This window comes from Pelophylax lessonae (assembly GCF_965119305.1).
Source record: "Pelophylax lessonae genome assembly, chromosome: 1".
NCBI lineage: Eukaryota > Metazoa > Chordata > Amphibia > Anura > Ranidae > Pelophylax > Pelophylax lessonae.
In genome coordinates, this window is record NC_138768.1 from 71249853 (window position 1) to 71266933 (window position 17081).

A 17081-nucleotide genomic window follows, 5' to 3' on the forward strand; every position below is an offset into this window, starting at 1 on the left:
CCCAGATGATGGCATGATCTCTGGGAATGTCGTGTAACCCAGATAATGACATGATCTCCAGGAATGATGTCTAACCCAGCTAATGACATGATCCCCCCCCAGGAGTGATGGGTGACCCAGATGATGACATGCTCCCAGGGAGTGACGTGTAACCTAGATGATGACATGCTCCCCGGGAGTGACGTGTAACCTAGATGATGACATGCTCCCCGGGAGTGACGTGTAACCTAGATGATGACATGCTCCCCGGGAGTGACGTGTAACCCAGATGATGGCATGATCCCCGGGAATGTCGTGTAACCCAAATGATAAGATCCCCAGGAGTGACATGTAACCCAGATGATGACCTGATCCCCAGGAGTGATGGGTGACCCAGATGATGACATGCTCCCCAGGATTGACGTGTAACCCAGATGATGACATAATCCCTAGGAGTGATGTGTAACCCAGATAATGGTGTGATTCCCGGGAGTGACATGTAACTCGGATGATGACATGATTCCCCAGGAGTGGCGTGTAACCCAGATGATGGCATGATCCCTGGGAGTGACATGTAACCCAGATAATGGCATGATCCCCGGGAATGTAGTATAAGCCAGATAAGATCCCCTGGAGTGACATGTAACTCAGATGATGACATGCTCCCCGGGAGTGACGTGTAACCCAGATGATGGCATGATCCCTGGAAGTGACGTGCAACCCAGATGATGACATGATCCCCAGGAGTGATGGGTGACCCAGATGATGACCTGCTCCCCGGGATTGACGTGTAACCCAGATGACATAATCCCCAGGAGTGACATGTAACTCAGATGATGGCATGATCCCTGGGAGTGACGTGTAACCCAGATAATGGTATGATTCCCAGGAGTGATGGTTGACCCAGATGATGACATGATCCCCCCGGGAGTGGCGTGTAACCCAGATGATGGCATGATCCCTGGGAGTGAAGTGTGACCCAGATGAGGACATGATCCACAGGAATGATGTTTAACCCAGGTGACCTGATCCCCGGGAATGTCGTGTAACCCAGATAACATGACCTTAAGGAGTGATGGGTGACCCAGATGATGACATGATCCTCGGGAGCGACGTGTTACCCAGATAATGACATGATCCCTGGGAGTGACGAGTAACCCCGATGATGACATGATCCCCAGGAGTGATGGGTGACCCAGATGACATGCTGCCCGGGATTGACGTGTAACCCAGATGATGACCTGATCCCCAGGAGTGATGGTTGACCCAGATGATGGCATGATCCCCGGGAATGTTGTGTAACCCAGATGATGGCATGATCCCTGGGAGTGAAGTGTAACCCAGATGAGAACATGATCCCCAGGAATGATGTTTAACCCAGGTGACATGATCCCCGGGAATGTCGTGTAACCCAGATGATAACGTGACCTTAAGGAGTGATGGTGACGCAGATAATAACATGATCCCCGGGAATGTCGAGTAACCCAGATGATGACCTGGTCCTCAGGAGTGATGTGTAACCCAGATGATGACCTGGTCCTCAAGAGTGATGTGTAACCCAGAGATGAGGACATGATACTCATGAGTGATGAGTGACCCAGATGATGACATGATCCCCGGGAGTGATGTGTAACTCAGATGATGACATGATCTCCCAGGAGTGCTATGTAACCCAGATGATGACATGATCCCCAGAAGTGATGTGTAACCCAGATGATATCATGATCCCCAGGAGTGATTTGTAACCCAGATGATAAGATGCCCAGGAGTGATATGTAACCCAGATGATGACATGGTCCCCAGGAGTGACGGGTGACCCAGATGATGACATGATCCCCAGGAGCGAGGTGTAGCCCAGTTGATGACCTGATCAAAACTATGCTTTTTTGGTTCAATAGACTTCAATGGAGAAGCTGCATAAAAGTATGTAGTGTTTTTTTCCTGCGATTTTCCTGCAGTTTTGTTGCGATTTGCATTTTTAAATCTGCATTAAAAAATGCAAAACACTTTAAAAAACATGGGAATAAATGCGTGTGCAAAATCGCAAACTCACTGCAAAAACGGATCAAAAGTAAACTGCATAGGTGTGAACCAAGCCTAAGCTAGCTGTAATGACCTGCTGGGGGCAACACTGTTGTGCCCACCTGGATTGGATGGCTACGTCGTCCCATACATCTTTACAACTGCCCCATGCACCTTTTTATACCACAGAATATTAGATCAAAAAGCTGAACTGAGGTCATACACTTCCTATTCCTGTTACTTCGGTGAGGTTCTTGTTAGTTTTGTGTCACTATTTACCTTTTTGCCATTGTTCTTTCTGCTGTTTAATTTTCCAATTCACTTCTAACCTTTTGTATGAAAGCATGTCGCATTATATTTTCATTGCACACAGATGTTTTCTACTGTGCCGGGTGCAAAATGTCATTCTCCCTGTGTCAGTTTTTCAGTACTGGTTTGTTTGTACCTACTTTGTGACTGTGACACAACACAGACTATTATTTTTAGACACGCTTGAACCTTTCATTCCTTAAACAATAACCCCTTCCTGCTTAAGGGTTAAACAAATGTTAGGAGGAGTTTCACCCCCAGGAAAAAAAAATGAAAAGTCAGCAGCTACACATACTATGTACACTTACCTGTCCTGGAATCCAGGGATGTTGGCACACCAGGCGATGTTTTCATCGGCTGTCGCGTGCTGCCGCCACCATTGCCAGTAAGGGAACACCGGCTTCACATCCGGTTCCCTACTGCGCATGCGTGAAGCTCGCTGTGCATTCTGAATGGTGAAGCGGCAGGCAAGGAGGAGGGGGCGCGGACTTGTGACGTACTTCGCCATGGCCGAGTCTGCCAAACGTGGGGACAGGTACCTGTCAATAACAGGTACCCACTACCCCCCCCCCCCCCAAAAGTTGCCATGTGTGGCACCGGAGGGGGGGGGGGCAATCAGATAAGCGGAAATTCTACTTTAGGGTGGATCTCCGCTTTAATGCCTAAGCACAATTTTACAACTTTGACATGTGTTAGTAAAACTGTACATATCATCACAACTACTTTGTGTATCCAGGTGGATTATACCTTGTTTTTTTCCTGGACAAATTGGGCTTTCTATTGGTGGTAAATGGCAAGATATCTCCTGATTTTTTTTTTTTTTTTTCTCATAGGAAAACGGCCCCACAATAGTAAAAAAAAAAAAAAAATGTTTATATATATATATATATATATATATATATATATATATATATATATAATATATATATATATTTTTTTTTTATTAAATTTAGCTGTATATTTCTTGCTATTACGATAATGTACCGCCAAAGAACAACCCAAAATAAATTCTTCTGCTCCTGACGATTGCAGCAATACCACAGATGTATATGTTAAGCTGGCCATACAATAGACAACATTTTTTGAACACATTTTCGAAAAACAATATATTGCCATCATTTAATGACTGATTTTCGAACAATAAATCGTTTATGGACACCGCTTAATCAATTTGTCATGCGTTTGCATATAAAAAAAAGAAAGTGATAAAATATATTTGACCTTTCCACCTGGCCTCCTCCTGGATCCACAAAGTTTTTTATAATGTTTCTATGTTTTGCAAAAAACATTGCAATAAAGTGTTTATCAGCCCCCAGTCACACCGGTACAACTTTAGGTACGAAGTAGCATCTAACAAAGAATTATTAAATAATTAATGGTGGCAAAACTCTGCATGTGCCACATCCCTTGTATAACTTAGAGAAACAATTCCATTAAATGGTTGGGACTTTAAAGGCACAAGTAAGAAAAAAAAATATGTGTATAATAAAAACGATATGTTTTATTATCCATATTGGTTAAAAATTAGCAAAAAGATTGACAAGTACAAAATCAACAAAGGATACATAGAAACATTTTACGTCACAAGAAAAATTGTGCAGTGAACTTGTGATGCACTAACTGTGGGATGATTGATGGAACAGAAACTTCCTCCACCCGACGTGTTTCGGAGAGTAAGGCCCCATTCACACTTGTGTGACTTCAAAGTCACGCGATTTTTGACGCGACTTCGACGCATATAAACGACCACTAGTGATACAGACTGCTTACCAGATAATAATATATAAAGAGCCCAATGCTGAGATGTGTACTTCCAGAATCCTCAGTGTAACCAAAGGCTAGGATGGAGACTCCGATATATTCCAGCCTCAGACAACGGAGTAGACTCAGCAGGTGTAAACCACGTACATGTAGCACTCTATAAAGTAGTGTGGGGTTTCATGGAATGTACATATCCAAGTCAGCTCTAGCACCAATAACTTTTTTTTTATTCTTTTTTTTTTACATTGTAGCCAAATCCAGAAGGAGGCAAACAGAAGGAAGGGGGCAAGAAGAAAGGCAAGGATGGCTCTGGTGATGGAACCCGGGCAGAGGTAAGATTTCCAGTTTTAATACTTTTTCACAAAAATGTTTTAGGTTTTAACCTGTGAAAGCAACATTTCTAGGGAAATCGCCATCATTTTATATTGAAACTTCCCCCCCATACCAAAACTCTTTTTTTCCCCAATCACCTCTCTTACCACCTCGAGCACATTCTATAAGAGGTTTTTTTGTCAAGCCAGATATAGTCACTTAAGTACCACCTCCAGGTCCCCCGTCGCTGCCAGTTTGGGGTTCAGGAGACCTTCAATCCAGCAATAAATTGGAGCCCAAAATTGCAGTCCCCCTGGTAAAATGCCAGTCCTCTTCTCAATCCTGAGAGAACCCTGCCACTGGACATCCAGTAGGAAGCAAAGAAGAACCCAAGCAGGAAGTAAACAGAAGAGGAGCTGCGCTTGTGGTTGTAAACCTCTGACATGAAATATGAACAAAGCATATCCCTCTGTCTATAATGTTAACTTGCCTCAATCCAAAGCACTAAGTGTCTTTTCTGTCCACTGCCACGTTCCTGCTATCAGCATAAATCACCTCTGACAAGTTTTGCTGACACCAAGAGGAAAATGGTGATGGAAGGGATCTTCAGCTGATTGACAACCTCAGCTTTGTTCCTGGGAGCTGTGTGAAGGGGGGTGTGTCTCTTCCCTCCAATCGGCTCTCCTCACTGATGTAACTTCAGCTCTCTGCCCCCTACTTTTCAGAGATGAGGGATCCTGTGTAAATTCTGCACTTTAAATTGATGTAAGGGAAAGGCGGCTGTAGATAAACAGGTACAATTGATGTTGGAGGACTTGTTTAATCTCTGTGTATCACCTAAGGCCAGTCGCTTCACTGGGTACATGGAAAGTAGGGATCGACCGATTATCGGCAACACCGATATATCGGGGGCCGATATATTGGAATCGGCAAAAAACCATAAGGTGTGACCACCTTTCTCCTGCGCTTGGTATCCCAGCCCCACTACCACACTCCTTACGGGACTCAATCCTGGCTTCTCAAATGGCTATGGTCTTGCTGCCCAAAACGGACTGGGGTAGTCCACCGATACTGAAAGCAAAAAAAAAACAAAAAGAGGGCGCACCGACCTAGCGCATTATCCTCAATAACAGGCTTTATTGTATAACATTAAAAATGGCTACTCACAGACGTAGATGATAGTAAAGCATATCGAGCTTAACTGCTCAAATGTCAGTGTCAGTCCATGTAAATGTCCATGACCGATGAGATGATGGCTGACGCGTTTCGAGGCTCAGCCTCTTCCTCAGAGCTCGAAACGCGTCAGCCATCATCTCATCGGTCATGGACATTTACATGGACTGACCCGGACATTTGAGCAGTTAAGCTCGATATGCTTTACTATCATCTATGTCTGTGAGTAGCCATTTTTAATGGTATACAATAAAGCCTGTTATTGAGGATATTGGAATCGGCTCCTGAGGTTACCGATATTTTTGGAAAGTGCATGTACCGGAGTGATGCCTGCAGCTAGAGGCATCACCCCAATACCGGCGTCCATAGTCGGCGGTCGGCTGTCTTGTAATGACAACTGATGCGGCTGAAAGCCGCTTGGCTGTCATTACAAGGAGCGGAAGGGGACGTCCCCCCCCCTCCCGCCAACTTCCGCGGCTCATCCAGGTCTCCCGTCCCACCGGGAGACCCGGGCATTCTAACTCCACGCCCACCGAAGAGAAGACCCGATCAAAGCCGCATTCGGCTCTGATCGGGTCTCCATGTAAAAAACACAGAACTGATGTCATGACATCACTTCCGGGTACTGCCAAATTAAAAAAAATAACAGCATTCAAAAGAGCCAAACTTGGCGTTTTGAATGCTTTTAAGTGCAGAGGAGGGGTTTGGGGCCTTTTAGACCCCCAGATCCCTCCACAAGAGTACCTGTGGAAAAAAAAAAATATATATATATATATATATATATATATATATATATATATATATATATATATATATATATATATATATATATATATATATTTTTTTAATGTCTGAAAATATCGGCTGATACCGATATCCGAAGACCAAAATATCGGTATCGGCATTAAAAGAACGATAACGGTCAATCACTAATGGAAATGTTTACAACCACTTTAGGGGAATTGAAAAGGGCATTTAGTTAGGGATTTTTTTTTCTTTTTTATCTAGCAATCCAAAGGGGGAGATTAAGAAGGGTTGGGCAGGGAGTGAAATTTAAGAGAAACATGAAGGCTCCCCTTGCCAATATGTCCTCCTTCAGACCTAAAGCAAGTATGTAGATCAAGACTTCTGAGTTCCTTGATTTGTATACTCAGTCTGGTTTCAGTGATGTGATCAGTATTAAAGCCAGTGGGCCACAATAAATCTCATTTTAGATCTTGACGCCATGATCAGGATGACGTCCCCAGAACCTGTACACAGGAGTAACAGCTCCCGTATTCCTGTCCCAACAGGTTTTCTCTTACCATGATGGACAAACAACCGGATCGGCTTCAAAATTTGATTAAGTCAATGTTTTATGTTCACTGCCAGGCTAATCTGTTGCTTGTGGGCATTTGTCATGCATTAAGCAAAGGATTAATATTCATTATTCATCATTGTAAATGTCATTTTGCTTCTCGTTGGTCTTGAACCTCCCTGCTCCTGTTTGTTTCGTTATCGGGGCTGACAATCATCTGTTTATTTTACTGCTGCCAGAACAAAGTATTTTGTATTAGTCATATATTCGTCATATATTAGTCATATATATGACTATGTATTAGTCATATATAGTCGTATATAGTCAAATATTGGCATAGACCGATCTCCGCGTTGAGCTGTGTCTTGCTGGTTTATCAGCTGTCGGGAACATATTATTTCCATAATTCCACAGCCCACAATTATTTCTGGATCTCCATAGAAATATTACTTCCACATACAGTTGTACTTTAGGTGTATACGTGTCCCACAGAGGAACCAATTTACTTGCACACAATAAAAAAAAGACTGATAGCTGACAATTAAAGTGGCAGCAAAGATGACATTTCCTTCTTTCATTCTTCCAGTAGAAAATGTTTGCTGTGGACAACACCTTTTGGCTTTACTGCCATCTACATAACTCTCTCCCATTGATTATTACATTTCAATGTGCGATTTGTGAGCAGGCGCATCAGTTTTCATTAAGAAGGCCAAATTATACTTACTTATAGTGCGTTGTGGTTCATTATATCTATTGTAGATGCATTAGGGTGCCATTGGAAATTAATCCGACACTGGACTTGGCTTGGTGGAGGTCCCAAATGAGTACAATCATTGTTATTGTATGGTAGCTCTCTCTTTCCTGGCAGTGTCTTTACAGGGTCCCTGAAGTAATGAGCCATAGATTTCCAGGGTTCACATGAGCGTATTAAGGCCTACATCCTGTAAAAGGCCTTGTTTGCCTGCATGGGACGCATAAGTGTTCTTGCATCTGCGTCCAGGTAGTCCCATTCATCTCAAATGAGTACAGTCATTGTTATAGTATGGTAGCTCTCTTGCCTGGCAATGTCTTTACAGAGTCCCTGAAGTAATGAGCCATAGGGATCCAGGGATTTGTGTTCACATGGGCGTATTAAGGGCTACATGCTGTGAAAGGACTTGTTTGCCTGCATGGGATGCACATGTGTTCCTTGCATCTGCGTCCAGGTAGTCCCATTCTTCTTAATTCGAACGCAGTGGCTGCCCGGGCGCAGCTGCTGTTCTCAATTTGCCATCTTTGTAGGTGGGTGTCACCAAACGCAAACAGTGTAAATTCGGGGACACACAACCCGCACGTGGGAGCAATGGCTGTGATCTTGCACCTGCTGTGTCTCAGTTGACATGAATGAGGTGGTTTTGGATTTTTTTTTTTTTTTTTATTATAATTTTTAATTATTTTTTATTTATTTTTTGGTTGAATTCAGTCACTAAATGTGGTGAGTTGGATTGACTGATAATGAGTACATGTGTAGATTGAGATTTCTTGAAAGGGCCACACTATCAAACCTAAACCCCCGTTCACACTGGTGCTACTTGTCATGCGACTTGACAGTTGAAAATCGCCTGATAGGTTGCACCATATTTGGGCCTATGGAACCGTTCAAATTGGTGCGCTTCTGATTTGAAAAATGTTCCGGCACTATTTTTGGCGATTACATGTGCGACTTGCATAGATATCTGTGTATTAAGTTAAATTTGAATTTGCGCTGAAGTAGCGCAGTTTCAAAACAGCATTCAGTGTGAACAGGGTGTGAGTTTTTTGTTTTGGGGTAAACGTAAGTATATGAACAGCTCCTACTTTCACGCTGTTTAGGCACAGACCTTTGTGTGCAAAGTAGGGATGCACCAAAATGAAAATTCTGGGCCGAAACAGAAACCGAAAATTCAGGATGCCCTTGACCGAAACCGGAAATGACTTTTTTTTTTCCCCCCAAATTATTTTAAAATAGTTTTTTTCTAGTACATTGGGGAACAAAAGAGAGATATTGGAGAAAATGAGGGGATGCCTTGGATGCTAGAGAGGGACTAGTCTCAGCTGTGCCATAAAACAAAAATTCTGTCTGGAAAAGAAAGATAAGGAACAGGGAGAGAATTACAGAGACTATTCTCTAATAAACTGCACTCTGCTCTCTTCCTCTAGCAGTCACTTACTTTAACTCTGTTAACTTTCTATTTTTTTCTTGCCCTCAAACTCCTTGTCCCCCCTTTTGGCATACATCAGATCCTTTAGTGACAATTATCTGCCGGCACTCACATTAAGAGGAAGAGCGTCCGTGGTCGGGTCCGGAGCTGAGCAGCAGGCAGCAGGCAGCTGGTGTGCTGAGGCTGAGCGCGCTGGTCTGAGACTGCGAGGGCGGGGCCCAGCTCCAAAAGAAACCGCCACCCATGCATGCGCCACCTGCTACGCCGTGACTGGACAGGCACAGGCCAGCCCCCGCCATGTTCGCCTAATCGCAGGACGCCCGCCAGCCATCCTGAGCCTGAAGATGGCGGCTGGAGCAGGGAGACACCATTAGGGAAAATAAAGGTCAGACGGCTCCTCCAGCCTCCCTCACGCTCCCTCACTGGTCGGGACAAGTCCCGGCAGAGTAAGTTAGCCAGAAACGGAACAGTTGGCAGCTATGATTTTCGGCATATATGACCCGTTTTCGGCCGAAATGGGATAGGCCCATTTTCGGCCTAAAATTTCGGTGCACCTCTAGTACAAAGTTCTAGCTCCTGACACACACATGTCCTGTGTGTCACTCTGTAGACACCTGGGTTTTGGAGAAATCCCCATACACATTTAGGATGGATAACTATTATTTATAGTGAGCAGATTGGGGAGAAGAGGTGCTATATGTAAACTGTTGAGATCTGGAACATTGAAGATTTGTGGATCTGAGCCATGGAGGAAAGTATAATTCATATCATTAAGATCACCTACTGTACTTCTGAGCAATAGAGTAGGATTTCATTTGACTTTTTTTCATAAAAATTTTTATTTTTTATTTTTATTCAAAGGTACTTTAGAGATGCAGTATATGTGCAAAGAATACACCTTTACAATCCAATGATGCATAATATGTATATAATGTTGTCTTGGTTACACCACTGTGTCTGTCCCATAGAACACTGGCATGAAACAGTGGCACTCCGCCCATCAGCAAAGAACAAAGCAAACAGTAACAAGGAAACATAACATATCTCCTCTTGTTATCACTCCAGTCCCAACCAAAATGAGTTGATAAATGTTATCTTTTCACCCCAGCTACTGCCTCTGCCCATGAGATATCATCCCAGGAGGAAGTTATTCCAGTTACCTCTTACAATCTCTACTGAAGGGTCTACATTGCCAACTATCTTTAAGAGCCGGGTGATCTATTATGCACCATCATTAAAATATCTCTGGGTTTCCTAATGTGCCTTTAAGATTTTCTGTGGTGTACCATGCCATGTATCTTCAAGTAGTCATAATATCTCTCAAATGATCCGTAGTAGATTCTGTTACAATAAAATCTGAATATGCCCTAAAATGACTTTACACGTTTTGTTTAATTGTCGTATAAATTGTCCATGAACATATTGTGGTGCGTTAGTAATTTGCACTTTGCCAGTAATGGTGGTCTGAGTTGTAGCCCCTGTTTAAAATGCACTTCTCCATCTCTACAAGAAATATGTTGAATGGTGTTTCCCTTTAAGTCATAGGAGTCTATTTGTAAATGTTTTCACACAAAGCCCCCCAACCCTGGCAGAGTAAACCCCACCCCCCCCCCTCCATGTTGAGGGCATGTGGCCCAGTATGCATCAGGAGGGGGTGCTCGCTCAAAGCCCCCCCCCCCCCCCACATTCCCTTTCCTGGTATGGATTTTGGGGGAGTCCCCTTTTGCCGTGGAGAACCATAGGGCCTATGGGTCTCCACTATCCATTACCAGCTATATGGTTCTCCACGACAAAAGGGGACTCCCCCCAAATTCAAGCGAGCACCCCCTCCTGATGCATACTAGGCCACACGCATACTAGGCCACATTTTAAGGTGACACCCATGCCATATTTTTTTTTTTTACTTTTAATGATTAACTACTTTGTTTACCCTGGTTGTTTACTGGCGGGTGCCAGTATCCTAACAACCGACATCTCTGAGCTGAAAAACCTCTTGTCTCCTTCCCCTCCCAAAAAACGCTTAAATCGTGCAATGTTGTACTACAAAATTGCACTAAACATTGGATCATGTCACAGCTACACTAGTGTAAACCTGGCCTTAAATCGGAGTTACAGTCGTTTTTAAGTCTGTGGCGTGTCCCAGAAGATTGCAGGGAGTAAGGGGGAGAGGAGAACTTCCGCTCGAGTCGCCTAGGTGGACTGAGCGGAAGTGGGAGCAGCTACTTGTCAAAACTAGGTACCTGCTCCCCCCCCCCCCCCCAAAAAAAAAATGACATGCCATGTAAGGAGATGAGGAGTGCTTAAAGCGGAAGTTCCACTTTTGGGTGGAACTCCACTTTAAAGTTGTTGGAGTCTTGTGGAAAAAAAGGAGCCTATGGTGTTGCAGAATGTGAAATGGTGGATAAAGGTTGTTTATTTTGAATGATCCTTTTCCCATTAGATGAATCCATGGCCCGAGTACATCAACCAGAGACTTGATCTATATAACAAACTGAAAGCAGAGCATGACGCCCTAATGGCAGAGAGGGCTGCAAAGGACAGCAAGCCCATCAAGGTGACCTTACCAGATGGGAAGCAAGTGGATGCAGAGTCTTGGAAGACCACCCCATACCAAGTAGCTGCTGGCATCAGGTAAGGAACATGTGCCATATAGATTGTTTCTTTGTTTTTTTCTTGACTGGTAGAACTTTCTCTGATTTTAAAGAACTGTTTGACATAAGACTAGAATTTTAATTTCCATATATGGCATTTGGCTTCAAATAGAATAATGGTTTCTTAAAACGAAAATAAACCCAGTGATTTAACAGTTTCCCAAAAGTCTTACATTCAACCAAACTCTCAAGTCATCAAATGGATGGTGTGCTAACTGATCACCTGTGCAGCACCTTGGCAACTGCAGAACAAATAGAGGCTTAGATGGCAGCTCCCCCATCTTTGAAGTAGGAGTCTCAAAACTTTTCTATACAAGGACCACATTGTAAATTTTATAAATGCGTTGCAGGCCGAAAAAAAAAATAGTTTTATAAATTTATGAGTCGTCCTTCCCTCCCCCCTACATCAAGGTCCCCCCTTACACTGGTTTCCCCACTCAGGGTCTCTTCTTTGCACCGAGGGTTCCCCCAGTCAGGGTCCCCATCATGGTGGAACCTGAGCTAGAGACTGCAGGGAGGTTGAAGGGTAGAAAAAGAGGCCATAGGCAACCTCCGTTGACCTAAAGCCACAATCTGTGCTTATTATGGATACATCACTGACCCTAGCTGTGGGCCACATAAAATCTTGGAGTGGTCCGGTTATGTCCCATTCTCTGTAGTTTGGAGATCCTTGCTATAAAAGAAAGGAGAGATGAGCTCCGCTTTAAGTCTGAGGTGCTTTGGTGAGCAGACCTCGCTTGTGCTTGAGTTTCCATATCCGCACAGTGACTAGATCTAAAAAAAGGGGGTCCTACTTGTTAAATATTTAATTTATTTTATTATGTAGAAAATTTTAGGTAGGAGTTAGATGGGTAAATGAGAACAGTGTTGAGAGATATGGAAGAAAGGTTAAAGAACCTTAACATGTATAGCTTGGAAGAAAGAAGAGACAGAGGGGATATGATAGAAACTTTTAAATACATAAAGGGAATCAACTCGGTAAAGGAGGAGAGCATATTTAAAAGAAGAAAAACTTCCACAAGAGGACACAGTTTTAAATTAGAGGGGCAAAGGTTTAAAAGTAATATGAGGAAGTATTACTTTACTGAGAGAGTAGTGGATGCATGGAATAACCTTCCTGCAGAAGTGGTAGCTGCAAATACAGTGAAGGAGTTTAAGCATGCATGGGATAGGCATAAGGCTATCCTTCATATAAGATAGGGCCAGGGACTATTCATAGGATTCAGATATATTGGGCAGACTAGATGGGCCAAATGGTTCTTATCTGCCGACACATTCTATGTTTCTAAGAAAACCTATATGCTGGAATCCTCAATAGATAAATGAAGCCAGTTGGTAACTGGGGCCAGTAGAAACTTAAAACCAAAATGATTACTTTTTAGTGGACAAACCTTTTAATGGCTGATAAATATGCATATTGGAAAGCCGCAGTGAGAGCCCTTTGCTGATTTCATGGAGATGTTGTATTTCAGTCAAGGTCTTGCTGATAACACAGTTGTTGCAAAGGTGAATAAAGTGGTTTGGGACCTGGATCGCCCTCTGGAAGAGGACTGCTCACTGGAACTGCTGAAATTTGACGATGAAGAGGCCCAGGCGGTAAATATTTAATGATTCCTGCTGAGTGATTAGGCAAATTATTTCTGACGCATAAAGATATTGCTAAACTCTAATAAAAAACCCCACTGTAATACCATGTTACAATTGTGTGGGTCAGTAAAGCTTGTCAAAAATTTGATTGTCCTATCAAGAACTGTCTGGTAAATGTTTGGTCAAAATCGGGCGGTTATACATACTATACATACGGTCTGCATGCGGGCCGCTCACCTGTACACCTATCAAATTAGTATGAGCGCCTATGTCTGTACAGCCGCTGTGTCCCCATAGACTTACAATACATGGGCTGTCTGCACACTGCACCTGGCGGCTCCAGCCATATAATGAAATAGCTCAGTTATAGTGTACAAGCTTTAGCGCCTGAGTAAATGAGGCCTATGGTTACATTGTGGCATTATTCCTTTCATGTAATAATCATCTTTCTTTGGACAGGTATACTGGCATTCCAGCGCTCACATTATGGGAGAAGCTATGGAACGGGTGTATGGTGGATGCTTATGTTATGGCCCTCCTATTGAAAGTGGATTTTATTATGACATGTTTCTGGAAGAAGGGTAAGATCTCTCTCCTATTTCTTTCTACTGCAGGAAAGAACCTGTTTACATAAGGAATTAACCATCTAAAGTTATCATTTGTCTGAATTAGGGATCGACCGATATAGTTTTTTCAGAGCTGATACCGATTTTCCGGCCACCCTTCAGGCCGATAGCCGATATTAAGTGCCAATATTCTGCACATTTAAAGTTTTTATTTTTACACTGTCCTTTTTTAATTTTTATTTTTTTTTTATCACTTTTGTTGCTGTCACAAGGAATGTAAACATCCCTTGTGACAGTAATCGGCAGTGACAGGTACTCTTTATGGAGGGATCTGGGGTCTGTAAGACTCAAACCCTTCCTCTGCACTTAAAAGCATTCAAAACGCCAAGTTTGGTTGTTTTGAATACTGTCTTTTTTTTTTTTTTTTCAAATCTGGCGCAGTTAAGGCTCAAAAAACCGGAAGTGATGTCATGACATCGATTCCGGTGGGACGGGAGAACCGGGCGGTGTGGCTTAAGGCGGCAGGGGGGGCGGCATCCCCTGGGGGACATCCCCTCCTGCTGCTTGTAATAAAAGCCAAGCGGCTGTTTTAGCCACATCGGTTGTTATTACAAGAAACCCAACGTCCACTTAAAAATCGGTATCGGGTTGATGTCTGTAGCTGCAGGCATCACTCCGGTACAACCACTTGAACAATATCGGCAAGTTTTGTAGCCGATACCGATACTTCAAAAAAAGTGAATGTTGGCCTCCAAAAATCAACCCCACCTATAATTGGTTGATCCCTAGTCTGAATAGCAGATTACACCCACCTTTTCCTGCCAATAGTATTTAGCAATGTTTTCAGCATTTGTATTACCCACTTGCCTACGGGGCCAATTCTGACATTTTTGTCATACGTTTAAAAATCTGCAGGTTTTTATTTTTGCTAGAAAATGACTTAGAACCCCCAGAATTATGTATGTTTCTTTTTTTTTTTTTTTTATAAGCAGAGACCCTAAAGAATTAAATGGTGGGTGTTTTTTGTCACATGGTAATTGCATAGTGGTTTTTTAAACACAAAGTTTTTGAAAACTATATACTTTAATGAGTTTTAGTGAATGCAAACCCAACAGGTTACTTTTTTTTTTTTTGGTAAAATATAAAAGATGATGTTACACCGAGAAAATGGATACCAAACATGTTGCGCTTTAAAATTGCATCCGCCCAAGAACGGTGCGTACTACATCACATTAAATTAAAAATAAGCAACATTTTAAAAGCCTTTACAGGTTACCAGTTTAGAGATACATGGGAGGTCTGGCACTAGAATTATTGCTCTTACTCTGATGATCTGGGTGATGCCACACGTGTGGTGCAATCGCTGTTTACATATGTGTGCGGGACCTATGCGTGCATTTGCTATTGCACTTGAGCATGAGTGGACAGGCGAGCTTTAGAACGTTTTTTTTTTTTATGTGGGTGAGATAGAACCACGCCTGGAAATTTTTCTAAAAATGTTGCACTGCTGCTGCACTATTGAGATTACCCCAACCTAAATGAATGCTTGTAAAGTGACAATGCTATGAACAATTAGTGCAAATATCAGAAGTCTAATTAGTGCATAAACCTAAAACAATGTGTTCATTTGTTATAATCTTTAAACAACATGTTTAGACAGAAAGTTAACACATTTAGGTTTATGCACTAATTAGACTTCTGATATTTTCACTAATTGTTTACAGCGCTGTCACTTTACAAGCATTCATTTAGAATTTTTTTTTTTGTATGGTGGTATTTTTTTTTTTTTTTACTTTTCTTGCTATCACAAGGGATGAACAACATCCCCTGTGATAGCATGGGCTGTGACAGGTCCTCTTTATGGAGATATCTGGGGGTCTATGAGACCCCAGATCTCTCCTCTGGCTTCCAATGCATGTGATCAGACAGAGATGGGTTTAATCTGCTGCTTCACAAGCTGGTAACGAAAGTGTCAAAATCCCCGTTGTTCTGCTTTCTGAGGTCACGCAGTAAGAGGAACATCATCTGTTCCTCTTACTGTGTCCCAGGAACCAGATGCCGCCGGTCACAGCCTTACTTGGCTCCCCGACCGTTCAGAAGAGCCTGATAAAGGCTGTGGGATGCACCCCCTGCCGCCGCATGTAAAAGTAATCCAGCGGCTGTCAGATTTGGTATAAGCTGCAGGCACCCAGTGTTTGCACATACCTGGAGCAGCTTCCAGCACCTCCTGCTTTGCCAGGATGTACTGACAACACTCCGACATTTCTGGCAGAGCTTAAGTTTGCCAACTCTTTCTTGCCTCCTACACACTTCTATTGGCTAGTGAGGCAGCCCATGGTGGCAGATGGCCAATAGGGATGTGGGTACCCTAACTACCTGGAAACATCAGAGCTTTGCTTCCAGAACTGCCCAGCACTTTAATGAACAAGGGGGTTCTCAAAGCTGCTGCAGGAATCTCCGAATTTATACCAGCAACCGCTTTTTTTTTTTTTTCAAATCCCATCTCCAGAGGAAGTAAAAATCCTCTCTTGCAGTGAGGCTGTCCTCGCTCTTGCGAGGGCTAAAAACTTGTTGTTTAGGCCTAGGGGACCACAAATAGAAGTTTTACTTATTAGACAAATGGGGGTTGTTGGGACTTTAAATGAGGCAATGACACAACAATTATTATGTGCCAATATGCATTAATTATTTACCAACTGCTTGTCACGCACCTCTTTTAAAGTTCCAACCCTCTTTAGCAGTTTTACTTACCCGATCCTCCGCTTCCGTGGAAGCTAAACATTCTGACTGTGGACTGTCCCACCGCATCCTCACATCCACTGTAGGACTATGGGCTTGATGACGTCTGAGGATGTGCAATCGCTGAGGCATAGGAAAGAATAGGGTGCAGGGACCAGCCTTGCAGCAAAAAGGGAGCCTACAGTAGATTGTAAGTAAAAGTATTTATTGTGCCCCCCCCCAGAACCAAACAAGCATTTCAAGGAGAAGTACAGCCAAAAGCTTGTTTGTCTGTACTTCCGCGGATCACAGGAGGGCAGTTCTGCACTTTTAAATGGGACACAAATATTGGCGCAAAAAAAGGGATATGACTAAGCCCCTCTGGAAACGATTGTAATAAGGACAATCCATAGTACAAGGTCATATGCAGGCTCCTTTTAGGTGGCAGCTCAGTGTGCAAGAACGAAGAAGCTTGTGGATAGCTGGGAAGGAAACGCAAGCGCCATCGAAGTGTAGCATATGAAGT

At 43.1% G+C, this 17081-nt stretch overlaps 1 protein-coding gene across 1 annotated transcript in view; it reads left to right on the forward strand.

The window, feature by feature from the left end:
* Nucleotides 1–17081, forward strand: part of TARS1 (threonyl-tRNA synthetase 1) — a 108244-nt gene that overhangs the window by 17082 nt on the left and 74081 nt on the right. The window contains exons 2-5 of the mRNA XM_082272481.1: nt 4323–4403; nt 11474–11664; nt 13157–13280; nt 13731–13852. Coding sequence (XP_082128607.1) covers nt 4323–4403; nt 11474–11664; nt 13157–13280; nt 13731–13852 — 518 coding nt within the window. The remainder of the gene's footprint in view (nt 1–4322; nt 4404–11473; nt 11665–13156; nt 13281–13730; nt 13853–17081) is intronic.